Here is a 16,323-nt window from a genome sequence, read left to right on the forward strand (position 1 = left end):
AGTGAAGATATTAGAGAAGTGAGTGAGAACTCACATACAGAAATGGATAGACAAACAAGCTATACTCTGCAAGGACCAGCATGGGTTTACTAAAGGAAAGTAATGTTTTAGCAATTTGCTCAGATTATGGGATGTAGATTATGAGGACAGATTGCGAGTGTGTGGATTACAGACTCTATTTAACAGGAGAAAGAGGAGTGACATGAAAGAGGTCTATCAACTTTTTAATGGGTTTATTTAAATTTAGGGGATATTTAATCCCACATTATTTCAAAGCTGAATAAGAAACTCTAAGATAGAAATCAAAGAGTTTCATGCTGAATATAGCAAGTTATAAAAGTTCGGTGAGTCCAATAGTAAGCAAATACCTGGGTAGTACAATACCGGGCAACTCGTAGTAAAGGTGATAAAGCTAAGATCACTATTCTTTGTATTAACCCTAATGTAAAACTCATCCCCTAGGAGATGTATGTTGTTTTACATTAAGGGAGATAGGTCACTACCCAGACACTCGTTTCAACCTTTATTGACGTCTCATCAGCGAGTAGGTAGATCAATAAATACCAAGATTGTAGCAATAATAGCTTTAATACTTTACCATACAAGTTGTTAAAGAGGTGCACAAATAAATTAATGAAATAAAGAGCCAAAAGGCTTCACTTCAGCAATGTAAAAATTATTTTATTTTAGGAGATATTTAATCCTAGATTATTTCAAAGCCAAATAAGAAACTCTAAGATAGAAATCAAAGAGTTTCATGCTGAATATAGCAAGCTATAAAAGTTCGGCGAGTCCAAGCATAAGCAAATACCTGGGTAGTACAATACCCGGCAACTTGTAGTAAAGGTGGATAAAGCTAGGATCACTATTCTTAGTATTAACCTTAATGTAAAACTCATCCCCTAGGAGCTGTATGTTGTTTTACATTAAGAGAGATAGGTTACTACCCAGACCGGTCTCGCAGTCAAATTCATTCCCGCTACATACACTCAGCACCCATAAAGGCAAACTATTCCACTCACTCACTCACTGCTCTGTAAGAGAAAAACCTAGTTCTTACTCCTTTCTTTTTGATGTGAACAAACTTCTGAGTCTGACTTGGACTCACTGAACTTTCATAGCTTGCTATATTCGGCATGAAACTCTTTGATTTCTATCTTAGAGTTTCTTATTTGGCTTTGAAATAATGTGGGATTAAATATCCCCTAAATTTAAATACTTTTTACATTACCGAAGTGAAGCCTTTTAGCTCTTTATTTCATTAATTTATTTGTGCACCTCTTTAACAACTCGTATGGTAAAGTATTAAAGCTATTATCACTACAATCTTGGTATTTATTGGTCTACCTCCTCACTGATGAGACCTCAATAAAGGATGAAACCGGTTTGGGTAGTGACTTATCTCCCTTAATGTAAAACAACATGCATCTCCTAGGGGATGAGTTTTACATTAGGGTTAATACTAAGAATAGTGATCCTATCATTATCCACCTTTACTACAAGTTGCCTGGTATTGTACTACCAAGGTATTTGCTTATGCTTGGACTCGCCAAACTTTTATAGCTTGCTATATTCGGCATGAAACTCTTTGAGATCTATCTTAGAGTTTTTTATTTGGCTTTGAAATAATGTGGGATTAAATATCCCCTAAATTTAAATAAATTTTACATCGCCGAAGTGAAGCCTTTTGGCTCTTTATTTCATTCATTTTGAATGGGTGTTATAGGATATTGTCTGATGAAATTTTCCGTTATATGGAAAGTGTGGAGAAAACAATGGGGGGCATCCATGGTAAGTTAAGTTTATTCACAGTCAAGAAAGGAGTGAGAACTAGGTTTTACTCTTACAGAGCAGTGAGTGGAATAGTTTGCCTTTATGGGTGTTGAGTGCATGTAGCGGGAATGAATTTAACAGAAAGTATGACAGCTTGTTTGTGGATTTATAGCCTCTCTTGATGAGTTCTTGACTCCCTGGAGGTTTCAGACAATAATAATAAAAATTGGTTGAAACTCTAAATTCTTTTACATTTTTATTTTAACATAAGTTTCATTTCAATAATCATCATGTTTTTTTGTTTTTTATTCTCAGAGGATGAAGGAAAGCCACCTGGAGAATCATGGGAGTTTTTGGCTGGAGAAACTACAACGTCAGTTCCCTGTGCCTATTGGTCTGACTGGATAAATAACAATAAACCAACTAAATACAGAGATGAAGAAGAAGATACTCTTCCTGCTGCACTCAAGAGTACACAGAATTTCTGTCAAGAGGTAGATTTATATGTAGTAATATAACAGCTTTCTTTAATTGGCTTTTATTTTTAAATGAGATTCGGGGGAAAAACATACCATTTAACTATAATTCTAATTGCAGTTGTATTTTTGTATGATCTCTAAACTTCTAGAAAAATTAATTGAAAGCAGATTAAGAAATAAGAGCTGTACAAACTTTGAGGATAACATTTGCAGTAGGTGGTTACATGTAATTAATATAAGCATTTTGCTTTATTATTATTATTATTCCCGACCTTCAAAAGAATAAGAATCATTGTGATAATCTGCCTTAGACAACACAGTCTATCAGGCACTCCTCTTTAAATTCATCCACCATATGTACTCTCACTGCTCTCAATCACATCCTTCACTTTTCATCTTCTCTCTACCAAACTTTGGTTCACTAATGGATAGGGATGTAAATAAACAACCATTTCCCTGTCAAGTTGACCCAGACTTGATGGACAACTTGAAGTGTCAAAGGCTATGTTTGGCCTCCTAAGCAGGGGTTTCTTTCTTCCTTCTCTCTATGCAGATTGAACAATAATCTTCAAGGGCATGCCAAACATACTTATAGACCCAGAATGACCTCTGTTATAAAGGGATAATATCTCTGGCCAGCTGCCAGATATCATAGATATTATACATGCACCAAATGTCTCAGTATTGAGTCAGAAGGCTTCCTGGTTAACTGGCATAATCTCACTGCCATATACTCCATCAGCATTTGATTGTAAATGGAGTCCAAGTAGTGATATATATGAGTGACACTTTTGAGGTCATGTTATGGCAACAAGACTGGTCACTCCCTTTAGGAGTGTCATGTTCAAGAGTACTTGGTCTCATTGCATGTTGTCATTCTCTCTCCTTTCATTCAGAAATAATGTATTTATTGCTGAGAGTGCATGGGTTGTGGTATGAAAGAGAGAGAGAAAAAAGAGAAAACATTTGTTGGAAATGATTTCTCTTTTCTAAATGTTCCTAAGCAGGTATAAGGCATGTGAGTCATGTTGAGAATGAAAGAATGAAGGGACTGATATAGATATAAGGTAGGATTCTCAAAGTATTGTGGAGAATGTAGCAGAAACAGGGAATGATGATGCACAAAATCTGAATGAGTGTTTGAAAGAAGTAGTTGAAAGTAATAATGTGGATGATGAGCTACTAGCTTGGAAACAAATTTCACACTTACATGGACTCTCCTTCATATGACAAAATGTGAGATCAAGTAACTGGAAAAACGATTGGCATGTGGAACAGAAGGTTGGAGAATGATAGAAAGAGTGAATGAGGAAATCATAATGAGAAACTGGGAGAAAAGAGAATAGTATTGTATGGGGATTAAACGATAAGAGGCACACTCAATGAGAAAGTGACAAAAGCATATTTCCCAGTTATGAAAGTAAAGGATGTTAGTGAAGCTCTAAGTTTGCAGAAGAAGGAAGCGAATGGATTAATTGTTTTGGCAAGCACAAATGACTTGAAAAGTGAGAAATATGCAGTGAGAAGATATGAAGGATTTGTTAGAAGCAAAAATGAAAAGTAAGAAAGTAAAGATTGTGAGTCTGCTGCCTTGGTATATAGGATAGAATTGAGAAGAAGGGTCATGATTACCAATGAGTCAATGAGAAGATTGTGCAGGAGGAATAGTGTGCAGTTTATAAATGTGTGGATGAATTTAATGGACATAAGGACTTGTATATGCCTGATGGACTGCACTTAAATGGTTTTGAGTTAGGTGCTTGCAGAAAGTGTTGTTCAGAGAAGAGAGATAGTTTGGAAGTGCTAAACCAGGGAAACTAGAGGTGTTAGGGGAAAGCAATCAAGCATGTGTCTAGCCACCCCTGGGATAGACAAATATGATTTCAGTTTCTCGGGTTTTGAACCTGAATAGGCAGGTAATGACATTATGTAAGGGTAATTGTACACCCAAGGGATGTTTGAAATGCTTGCACACAAATGCCCTAAGTATCAGAAACAAAGGAGAGGAGTTTTTAGCATTTGTCAGCTTAACTTGGCCAATAATAATTGACAATAGTGACCTAGTTGTCAGAGAATGATGCAGTTACTGGGATAGAATGTAATGGATATTGTATTTTCAGAGAAGACAGAAGAAATAAGGATGGGAGGATGGGTATTATTAATGATAGCTGAAGAATTTCAATCTACAAAAATAGAAGTTAAGGAGGATTGTAGATCTCATGGAAATGGTTAATATTTGAGACTATCTGGTGTGAGATAGAGACCAGGAGAAAAAATATATTGTTGGTACAAATTTATTGTACTGAGCATTTATCATTTGAAACTTCAACTATTCTGATATAGACTGGAAAGGGAACATGATAAAATGGAATATACACAGTTACTAAGGAATAATTACCTGAAATAGCACTTTATGGAAGGGACCAGGGATTTAGAGCATTGGATCTTATAATAGCATCAGAAGAGATATCTATAACTGGGTCTGTTTTAAGGCCATTACTTATTAACTTTTATATTAATGATATTAGCGAAGATTTGGATGGAGATATTCAGTTGTTTGCAGAATGATGCAAAGTTGGGATGAACTATGAAGAGTAGAGAAAATGTTGTGGCCTTACAAGAAGACTTGAATAAATTGAGTGATTGGGCACAGGAATGGGGATGCAAGGCCAATGTTGCAAAATGTAAGATTTTAAAATTTGGGAAACAAAGATGGGATGCAGAATTTATGCTTGGTGGGGATATATTATCAGAGGTGGAGGAAATAAGAAATCTTGAGTGATAGTGGATAAGGATCTGAAATTTTGGGGACACATTGCCAAAATTGTGAAGACAACACAAAGGCTTCTGGGAATGATGCGGAGGACACTGATGTGTAGAAGTGGGGAGATTCTTGTTCCATTGTATAAGGCTTTGATTCAGCTACACATGGACTACTTTGCCCAGATTTGGTCACCGTTTTTAAAAGGATGAAGAGATGTTGAAAATAGTTCAGAGGTGACTAAGGTAGTTTCAGACCTCTGGTATGTCGAATATGAAGAAACATTGAGAAGATGCAATTTATGGAGTCTAGTGGATAAGAGGAAGAGGGGAGATATGATAGAGACCTACAAGTTAGTAAGGGTTGTTATAGGGTCAGTATTGTAGAGGTTGTACAGAAAACAGTTGGAGATCAGGAGAGATCCAGAGGTCATCCCTGGAAACTGTATAAAAAGAGTGTGAGGAGGTGAGTGAGAACAGATTTTTTTGCATGCAGAGTTGTGAATGATTGGAATTCCTTGCCTGAGAATGTGGTGTCTGCAGAGAATTTAAGCATGTTTAAAGTGCAGTATGATGAGCTGTGTGTATGATCAAAGGAACTCCTAGATGAGTCTTTGACTAATAATAATAATGATTTCATGAGGATAGAAGGGGTAAAAAGGGAGAGGGAGTGCTACTGATGATAGAGTAGCACTCCCCCTCCCTTTTTCCTTTTTTCCACTATTTTCCCTCTTGTATGTCCATACAAAGTAGACATGCAAGAGGGAAAATAGTGCCAGTGGTTTGAGACAGTATGGTGTGAGATAGAGGTGAATGGAATCAAATACTTGGTTGGATGTTGTTATAGACCAGTTAATGTGGATGGTGATGATAATGAAATGTATGATCAAATTAGAAAATCTAATAAGAAAAGGGTGATCATAATGGGCGATTTTAATTATGGCAATATACACTGGAATGATGAGATAGCAACTGGAAGTAAAGAAAATAATTTTCTTGAGTTTTTGAGGAACTATCTCAGACAGTATGTAACGGAGCTTATGTGAGGATTGAGGGTCTTGGATTTGGTCATCTCATCAAAGGATGTAATTATAAATGAGGTGTCAAATCATCTGCCATTTCGTGAGAGTGACCATGAGTTGATTACCTGGGTGGGTGCCGTCAGTGCGAGGCCCATGTGAGAAAATTCTATATATGTGGAACTATGAAGGGGGGGGGATGGATTATGAAGAGCTCAGAAGACAGCTTGCAGGTGTAGCATGGAATGAGGAGTTAGCTTGAAAAGAGATCAATGCAGCTTGGGAGATTTGCAATAACTATCTGGTAGATGCAATGTCTAAGTGTATTCCAAGGTGAGAAGGTTAAATAAGGTAGGTGTGAGATGTTGAATAAAGAGATTAAGCATGTGATACAGAGAAAGAGGGCATTATGGAGGCAGCATAAGAGAAGTGGAAATAACCAATTCCATTAGGTCTACAAAGACCAGGCAAGGAGGGTGACTTGGTTGGTGAGGGTAGCTAAAGAGAGGTATAAACAGCAGTTAGCTAATGAAGCCAAAAAGAATCCTAAGGAGTTCTTTCGATATGTAGCCAGTAAAAGAAAGAATGATTATGGAAGGATGACATTGATAGTAGAAAATGGTATAAAGACAGCTGTTGCAGAATGTGTGGTGGAGATACTTAATGAGCAATTCATAAAGGTCTTTCAATCTAGTGAATGTGACTTCATGGAGGGATTGAGAGCCGTAGATGATGGGGAGGAGAGACTGACTGTAAGTGAACAAGAAGTGTTTGGGGAGTTGAGTAAACTAGATGTTAATAAGGCTGTGGGACTTGATAATATATCACCACATATTCTGAAGGAATGTGCCAGGGAGTGGACACCTGTCTTGACATATTTTTTTAATACAAGTCTTGCATTCGGTCAAGTTCCTAAGGAGTGGAACTAGGGCAAGATTGTGCCGCTTCATAAAGGAGGTGATCGAACTCAAGCATCAAACTATAGGCCTACCTGTGTGTCAGGTGTTGTGGTTGAGTCAGAAGCTTCTCCATGGGATGGAGAAGCTTGTGAGAACTAGGATCCAGAGTTGGGTTGATTACAATGGTATTATCTTTGATGGACTGCATGGATTTGCTAAAGGGAGGTCATGTTTTAGTAATCTTCTTACTTATTGTAATAAAGTGACTGCTTCCTTGGATAGAGGAGAAAGATACACAGTAATATACTTGGATTTTGCAAAGGCTTTTGATAGAGTACCTCATGATAAGTTAACAGTCAAACTAGAGCAGATGAGGTTGAATATTAGATTAGTGCATTGGATTGGAGACTGGCTATCTGATAGGTATCAACAAGTTGTGTATGGGGGAGCAATATCCAGGAAAAGGAAAGTCACTAGTGGAGCGCCTCAGGGGTCTGTTTTGGGGCCATTACTGTTTAACTTGTATATTAATGATATAGATGAAGATTTGGATGGAGATATTCAGTTGTTTACAGATGATGCAAAGTTGAGATGAACCATGAAGAGTAGTGAAGATGTTGTGGCCTTACAAGAAGACTTGAATAAATTGTGTGATTGGGATAAGAAATGGGGATGTGAGGTCAATGTTGCAAAATGTAAGATTTTAAAATTTGGAAAACAACGAATGGATGCAGAATTTATGCTTGGTGAGGATATATTGTTGGAGTGGAAGAAATAAGAGATCTAGGGGTGATAGTGGATATGGATCTGAAATTTTGGAGATGGAGACACATAGCCAAAATTGTGAAGACAACACAAAGGCTTCTGGGAATGATGTGGAGGACACTGATGTGTAGAAGTAGGGAGATTCGTGTTCCGTTGTATAAGGCTTTGATTAGGCCACACATGGACTATTGTGCCCAGATTTGGTCACCTGGTTTTCACATTGACTGACTAAGGTAGTTTCTCACCTCTGGAATGTCAAGTATGAGGAAAGATTGAGAAGATGGAATTTGCAGAGTCTGGTGGACAGGAGGAAGAGGTGGAGATATGATAGAGACCTACAATTTGGTAAGGGGTTGTTATAAGATCAATGCTGGAGAAGTTCTACAGAAAATAGTAGGAGATCGTGGGGAACCAGAGGTCATCCCTGGAAACTGTATAAAGTGTGTGTGAGTAGGGGAGTGAGAGGTAGGTTTTTTTTCCATGCAGAGTTGTGAATGATTGGAATGCCTTGCCTGAGAGTGTGATGTCTGCAAGGTGTTTGATTGGAGAACATGACAATGCAGCATTCTCCTGGGAGTTGCCTAACATGTCGAAATTTCAGTCAAGAAATGGTTTATGCGGAACTACAAAGCTGCTGATTATGAGAAACTTGTGAGGTAACATGGAGCAGGTCATGGCATAAGAAACAACATGGAATGAATGTCATTAGTATATGGGAAGTGGTCAAGGATTTTTTCAGATAGGTGGTATCAGAGTGCATACTCAGGTTCAGGAGATAAACTAAGAATGCATTAAGTGGATGACTGTCAGTATAAAGGAAAGGCTGCAGAAAAAGAAATCATTGAGGAAGGAATATAAACAACAAAGTGATCAGCATACCCATGAGCAGTATAAAGCACAAGCAAGAAAGGTGACTAGCATGATAAGGAAGGCTAAATCAGATTCGAGAGAAAATTAGCTAAGCAGGCCAAAGTAAATCCCAAACAGTTTTTTCACTACATAACAAGTAAGAGATGGAAAAATAACTTTACTTAGTTCTGATAGTAAGAAAGTGACAGAAGCAGAAGAAATAGCTCATTTACTAAGTAATCACTTTGAAAGCATATATCATCCAGTTAGTGACTTTGCAGTTATTGAGGTAGATCAGTGGTCTCCAAACTTTTTGCCATGAGGGTCACATTGAGTATTTCAGCACTGTTCAGCAGACTATAGTAATAAAAAACTCTTGAACTAGATATATGAGTTTTATTGAAAGTAGATAAAAACTGATTACAGAGTATGTGAGATTAAATTATCATATATTAATGACAACGAACACTATCAGCAAATTCTCATATTTTTATCACAAATTATAATAAAACCATTAATGTGAATGATGTAACTGTGTTTGTGTTTTTAAAATCTTATTAAACTCAGGTTCAAATTTTGAAGTGCTAATTACAAGTAGCGATTTCAAATATTCATCAGATAAATTTGCCCTGTATTTTGACTTGATATATTTCATTCAGAAAAAAGTTTGTTTGCAAAGATATGTTGTCCCAAAAATAGAGATAAATTTACAAGCAAATATCTTCAAGTTTGGGAACTGCTCAGAGTTCAAAAATTTATAAAAATCGATCAAGTTTCCTTCCTTGTATTTATCTTTAATATGTTCATTTGCCTGAAGTTCAATAATTTCCATTTGAAATTGACTTGGGACATCAGTAACAACACAGTCAAACGGATTTTGAAATGTTAGTTCATTTTAACCGTGTTTTTACCGACTTTTTTAAGTGTTCTTATTTCATGCGACATAAATTTTTTTTTGGTGATAAAATAGTTTATTCAGATGCAACTTTTTTATTTCATTTTGAATTCTTTAAATTTTTTTTTTGTTAGTCCATTTTAACTGACCTCTTACAGTCAGAAAGACCATAACATGGATTACAGTTACTTTTTGCTATTCGGGAATATATTTTAAACACAATTTCAATTAATGCATTTGAAATCTATCAACACCCTGTGTTTTTTTTTTTTTTTTTTGTGGATTATTATTGAAAAATTACTAGCCCAATTGGCGGGCTGAATAAAATCATATCGTGGGCCATAGTTTGGAAACCCCTGAGGGAGATGAACTGGAAGTACTCAGTATATGAACAAATATCAAGATGAATATAACAGTGAGCGTGGACAGTATGTCTGCTCATGTGCTACAACAATGTGCAAGTGAACTGGCAATCCCTTTAGTGAAGTTGTTTAATCTGAGTCTCAGCTCTGGCAGCTTGCAAGGGAGTGGAAAGAACATAAGATAGTTCCATTACATAAAGTGGCTCCAAGACAGAAGTAGCAAGTTGCAAACATTTAATATCTCTGGAATGGTCGTTAAAGTATTAGAAATGTTGATTTAAAGTAAAATTCAGGTGGATAGTGATATGATACTTTAAAGGGGCAGCATCACATTGTAAAAGGTAAGTCCTGCCTCAGTAATTTATTCACATTATTATTATTAGGGCACTGTGTAGGCATACGAACGGGCGCACGGTGATATCGCTGCTCCCATTTTTTTATAGTTTTAAAGTTGTTCCAACTCATGTTTTTAATGTGAAAGTGTTTCCAGGTAACTCTACTTGTCACATTGAAGACAGCGATATAAAATTCACCGAAATCGGCTAAGAAGAAAGCAAATTTTGAAGTGTTGAAAAGTGAACAGAGAGGACTGCGATCAACAATGAGCAAAGAACAAAGGATGTCGCCATCTTTACAATCATGCCATAGTTGCTCAAAGGAAGGAAGGAAGGTGATTCATTTAGTGTATCAAATTCCTGGAGGATTTATCGTTCGATGGAAATAATATAACCTGTACGAAATGCAGTAGGATTCTACACTTAAAATGTGCCAGCTTTTCAGAAACCCTGTACATAAATCCAATGGAACACGCAAGGAATTGGAAGTGCATACTCTGCAGGAAGAACAAAGAAACGCACCTAAGGCAGCCACCTACAATGGTATAATCACCTACAGCTGATTATACCGGAGGCAAAATCAGACTAAAACTGAACAGACAAAAAAATTCATGTGAGTCCTATAATTTCAACTCTTTAAATATACTAATAGAAAACAGTCTAGAGACTATAAAAGCCAGCTTATTAGATCTTGTACAAGAGCTCTTTGACAAACGAAATGAACAAATAACAAATAAACTAGCGAATATCAAGATTTGGTCAAACATAATAATTTAGCAGTGATAGAAGTGTTGCAAACAGTAAAAAACATTAAAATCAGCATTAACGCACTAAATGACAGGCAACACAATTTGATGAAAGAGACATCTGAACTCCATTCTCTAAAACTACAATACGAAAGTTTACATCAGCAACAACATAAAGAAGATATTGTCATAAACAGTCTTCCTGAAACTGCATCTACAGAAAACCTCAGAGACGTAGTTTTAAAATTATGCCATGCAATTGATATTCCCTTACAGCTTAACAACATTCAGACCATAAATTGGATTCATAGAAAGAGCAAAAAATGAGGCTTGCCACGACCTGCACCAGTCATAGTTTGTCTTGCAAGCAAGTCCACAAGAGACAATCTCATAAAAGCCAGCAGACAGAAAAAACCAGTTGCCAAGGGCTTGAACACATTGCAAGACAATACACCGATCTTCCTATCCAAATATTTAACACCATTCAACCAGAATCTGTTGTACCAAGCAAGAAAAGTAAAAAGAGAAAAAAATTACCAATTTTTGAGGATCAGAGATGCCAAGATATTCTCGAGGAAGTCACAAACTTTAAAGTCGATACAAATTAAAAGCTAAGAAGACATAGAATGGCTGCCACACTGGGAAAAAAAAAAAAAGTCACCTAATTAGTTCAAAAAAGAAGACCACAATAAAAAAAAAGAATGTGAACTATCAAGACAGATGCAATAACACTCCTATTTCCAACACAGCAATCAAATCAATATAAAAAATATATATATATCTAACCAGTGTCATCCTCAGATAAGCTTATTAAAAAGCTTCGTGGATGCAAGCTAGACATTACATCTCTTCCGAGATCAACAGAAAATAAATAATAAATAAAGATAAATAATTTATTACATTGAAAAAAAAATATTATTAAAGTTGTAAAATTATCAAGTCTCATTGTTCGTTGATGCTGCTGTCGATTTTTTATTTATTTTAATTATGATTCTGAAAAGTGAAATGAATGCATATAGCATGTTAATAAAAAAATAAAAAAAAAGAAGTAATTGTTAATGTGAATTGTGAATAAAAATAAATAGTAAAATGTAAATGACAAAATGCAAAAATAGTTATTTAACTGTTTATATGTAAAACTAACTGTAAATTGTTTTTGTTAGGATTACAATTAATTTTAACATTAATTATAGTATTACATTGTCCTAATCATGATAATTTTAGTAATATGTAACAAAATTGTACAAGATCATAACAACTACTGTCATCAGTAGTTGTTAAGATCTTGGAGAAAGTAGTGAGGGACTGTATACAGCATTGGGCAGATGAGGGTAATGTTATCTGTGAGAATCAACATGGATTTGTCAAAGGACGCTCTTGTTTTAGCAATATGCTAGCCTTTTATGATAAAGTTACAAGAACATTAGATGAGGGAAAGGCATATACTGCAATTTTCTTAGACTTGGCAAAGGCATTTGACAGGGTGCCACATGATAAGCTGATATTTAAGTTGCAGCACATGGGTCTGGATGTCAGATTGATCAACTGGATTCAGGATTGGCTGTCTGATAGGTATCAGAGAGTTGTGTATGGTGGAGCAGTTTCCAGGAGGCAGATGGTTACAAGTGGGGTCCCACAGGGCTCAGTACTAGGAGCTATATTGTTTAACCTTTATATCAATGACATAGCCAGTGGATTGCAGGGGGATATTCAGTTGTTTGCGGATGATGCGAAGCTAGGAAGGATTATTAGTAATAGTGCAGATGTGGTAGCCCTACAAGAGGATTTAAATAAGCTAGATAGATGGGCAAATGAATGGGGATTTCAGTTTAATGCAGCAAAATGTAAGGTCTTGAGGTTTGGGAAACATCGATGGGATGCTGCATACTCTATGGGAGGAGTTATACTGGAGGAAGTAGGGGAGACAAGAGATCTGGGGTTGATGATTGATAGAAACCTGAAGTTTAGGGGACATATTGCAAAGGTGGTGAAGGTAACACAGAGGATTGCTGTTATTATGAGAAGGACACTGACCTGCAGAGATAAGAGGGTTATCATTCCGTTGTATAAGTCTCTGATCAGACCACACTTGGACTATTGTTCTCAGATTTGGTCCCCAGGATTTGAAGGAGATAAATTAACTGTGGAAAGGATACAAAGACGGATGACAAAGATGGTTTCAGGACTGTACAAGGATAGTTATGAGGATCGGCTGAGAGAATGTTGACTGCAGAGTTTGGTGGATAGAAGGAGGAGAGGTGATATGATTGAGACTTTTAAACTGTTGAGAGGTGGTTACAGGGTTGACACTGGGGAGTTCTTTCGCTTGGTTGAACAGCGGGAAGGAGTGATGACAAGAGGCCATCCCTGGAAGTTACGAAAGGAATCTGTGAGCAAGAGGATAAGGAGTGGTTTCTTTGTGTGGAGGGTGGTTGAGCCGTGGAATGCATTGCCTGATGGAGTGGTGGGAGCGAGAACGGTCAGTGAGTTTAAAGAGTGGTATGATAGACTTTGTGTTTCTCAGGGGGGGACCTCCCCTCGATGAGTCTTGACAGACTTTATGTCTTAGGAAGGACCTCCCTCGATGAGTCTTTTGACTCCTTGGAGGCCTGAATAATAATAATAATAATAATAATAATAATAATAAATGTACCCTACACTCATGTAGTTTCTTTGAAAGATAATAAACTGTTTAAAAATAAAAAAAATTAAAAAATTATCAGTAATAAAAATTATCAAAATTTAAATAATTTTGACCACAAAATTAGTTAAATAAGATTACTGAAATACTTTTATTGGTTGGAATTTGAGCCACATGAACTAATGGCTTCTTCTGGGTTTGATGAACATACAAATATAAACGTAAAATAAGCTTTGATTACAAATCAATACATGACTGAAAAAAATTATATCTAAAAGAAAAAGTTCTTATTATGTACAAATCCTAAACTATCAATTTGGTGTAAATATGTTGATGACATATTCATAATATGGAAACACAGCGTAGCAGAGTTATATGATTTTCTAGCAACATAAACTCGTTTCGCCATAAAATCAATCATAAGATCAATCACCTTAGAACTTGAGAATGAAGAAAAATTATCTTTTTCTGGATATTTTAATTACGAAACAATTGGATGAAAACATTTCATCCAATTGTTGACAGAGAGGACAGTTCAGGACTGGCATTTCATTTTTCCAAAACTCACCACAACTGTGTGGTGAAATAACCACACAGGTCATTTCACCTCATTACACCATATTTCACAAAAATTGAGCATTATACATATGCTGAAGAACTTGGCAATCTCTGTTATGAGAGATGAAATAATATTAACAGAAGAATTAGATTTTATTCTCCAAATATTGACCAGCAATGGATATCCTGGGAAAAAAAATGGGAAAAAAATAACAGAAAAAAGAATACTATTCTTCAATCCCTCTCCACAGCAAATCCAGGATATTCATTACAGGACTTCAATTTCTATCCCTTTTGTTGGCATACTTTCAAAAAAAAAAAAAATCCAATCTCCTAAGGTTTCATGACATTAGAGTACCCTTGAAATCAATTTGGACAGTACAGAATATGTTACGCTCACCTAAAGACCACAATGCTTTCAATAAGCACCCTTGGAGTTTACAAAATCCCATGTTGTTGTGACCTTACATAGAAGGTCTGTGTAAGGCCTTCCTATGCCATACATAGAAGATGACTACAGCTCCTGCAACATAAAAGTAGCTACAGAGGTAATCTGTTCACAAGGTACTCTGAACAGAAACAAAGGGATGATCCTATGTGACATTTGAAATTACTTATAAGATCTCGCCACACATTAGAGTTTAATTTCGTGGCTAACTATAGGGCACACCTGATGAACAATGATTGATCATGTGCTAGCATCCATGCTCCACTTATTTATATTGTGTAATGGTCACTATGCATTCGGTATAATTTTTTTTCAGTTATGTCTTCTTCCTCTTCTTTTCAGCCATTTTCTGTCCACTGCTGGACAAAGGCCTCCAATAGTTCTGTTTACCTTTCTCTGTTCTTGGCAATGTTGACCAATTTTTATTATTATTATTATTATTATAATTATTCAGACCTCCATGGATGTTGAAAGTTTATTTTGCACTTGGTTAGAGTATAATAAATTTAGTTTAATCCTTTATCCAAGAGTGAGCAAACAAAGTTTGCACCTGAAAGTATCTTCAAGACTGGGGTAAGGTGGTACAACACCATGGAAGGGGTATTGTACGACCTTACCCCAGTCCTTAAGGTGGTACAACACCATGGAAGGGGGTGTTGTACCACCTTATCCCAGTCCTTAAGATACTTTCAGGCGCAAACTTTGTTTGCTCACACTTGGATAAAGGATTAAACTAAATTTATTATTATTATTATTATTATTATTACCATGGGCTACTCCAGGAGTCCTTAGACTCATCGAGGGAGGCCCTAAACATCATGTTCACGCAGCTGTACAACATTCTCACAGTATCTATCATACCTTGCCTTGAACTCGCTCACTGTCATAGCACCCACAACAGACTCTGGCAGCTTATTCCACTCATTTACCACTCTAAAAGTAAAGAACCCAGTTCTAACACCCCTGCTAACCACGCTCTTGCCCAGCTTCCATGGGTGTCCCCTAGTTCTCCCACCACCAGTCCTGATCTCAAAAATATCATCTGAATTAATCCTATAGAATCCTTTTAGCAATTTGAATGTCTCAATCATGTCTCCCCTTTTCCGCCTATCAACTAGTTTCTGCAACCCACAAATCTTCAACCTGTTCTCATATGGTTCATTCCATAGACCTGCTATCATCTTAGTCACTCGCCTCTGGATCCTCTCCACCTCCTCCCCATCAAGAAGGAACCGAGGTGACCAAATCTGGGCACAGTAATCGAGATGAGGTCTTATCAAGGCTCGGTACAGAGGTACAATAACTTGCTTGTCTCTGCTCGTCAAGGTATTTTTCAACAACCAAGTGAGTTGATGAGCTGATTTAGCTACTTTCGCAATGTGCCCCCTAAACTTCATCTCCCTATCTACCAACACTCCCAAGTCCCTGGCCTCATCAATCTCTTGGAGTACAGTTCCACCAATGTGGTATACTGCTGCTAATCTTTTCACTCCGAAATGCATAACCTTACATTTTGTCACATTAAATTGACATCCATTCTCCTTAGTCCAGAACTCCAATCTATCTAAGTCATCTTGCAAGACTTTGACATCTTCTGCATTCACTATCGCCCTACCCAACTTTGCATCATCAGCGAACAAATGAACTGTCCCACTTAGACCCTTCCCTATATCGTTAATGAACAGATTAAACAGCAATGGTCCAAGAACAGAACCCTGTGGCACACCACTAGTCACAGGCCGTTTTTTGGACTCTACTCCTGAATAAACTACTCTTTGATATCTCTCCATCAAC

At 36.7% G+C, this 16,323-nt stretch overlaps 1 protein-coding gene across 4 annotated transcripts in view; it reads left to right on the top strand.

Annotated features, from left to right (window-relative positions):
• LOC150109786 (uncharacterized) overlaps positions 1 to 16,323 on the top strand; it is a 1,408,745-nt gene that overhangs the window by 350,529 nt on the left and 1,041,893 nt on the right. For all 4 annotated transcript variants that reach the window (XM_090396626.1, XM_090396635.1, XM_090396653.1 and 1 more), the window contains one exon: positions 2,089 to 2,267. In XM_090396626.1, coding sequence (XP_090252752.1) covers positions 2,089 to 2,267 — 179 coding nt within the window. The remainder of the gene's footprint in view (positions 1 to 2,088; positions 2,268 to 16,323) is intronic.

Source organism: Typopeltis vanoorti, chromosome 1 (assembly GCF_054136105.1).
Source record: "Typopeltis vanoorti isolate ZY-2024b chromosome 1, IOZ_Tvanoo_1.0, whole genome shotgun sequence".
Taxonomy (NCBI): Eukaryota; Metazoa; Arthropoda; class Arachnida; order Uropygi; family Thelyphonidae; genus Typopeltis; species Typopeltis vanoorti.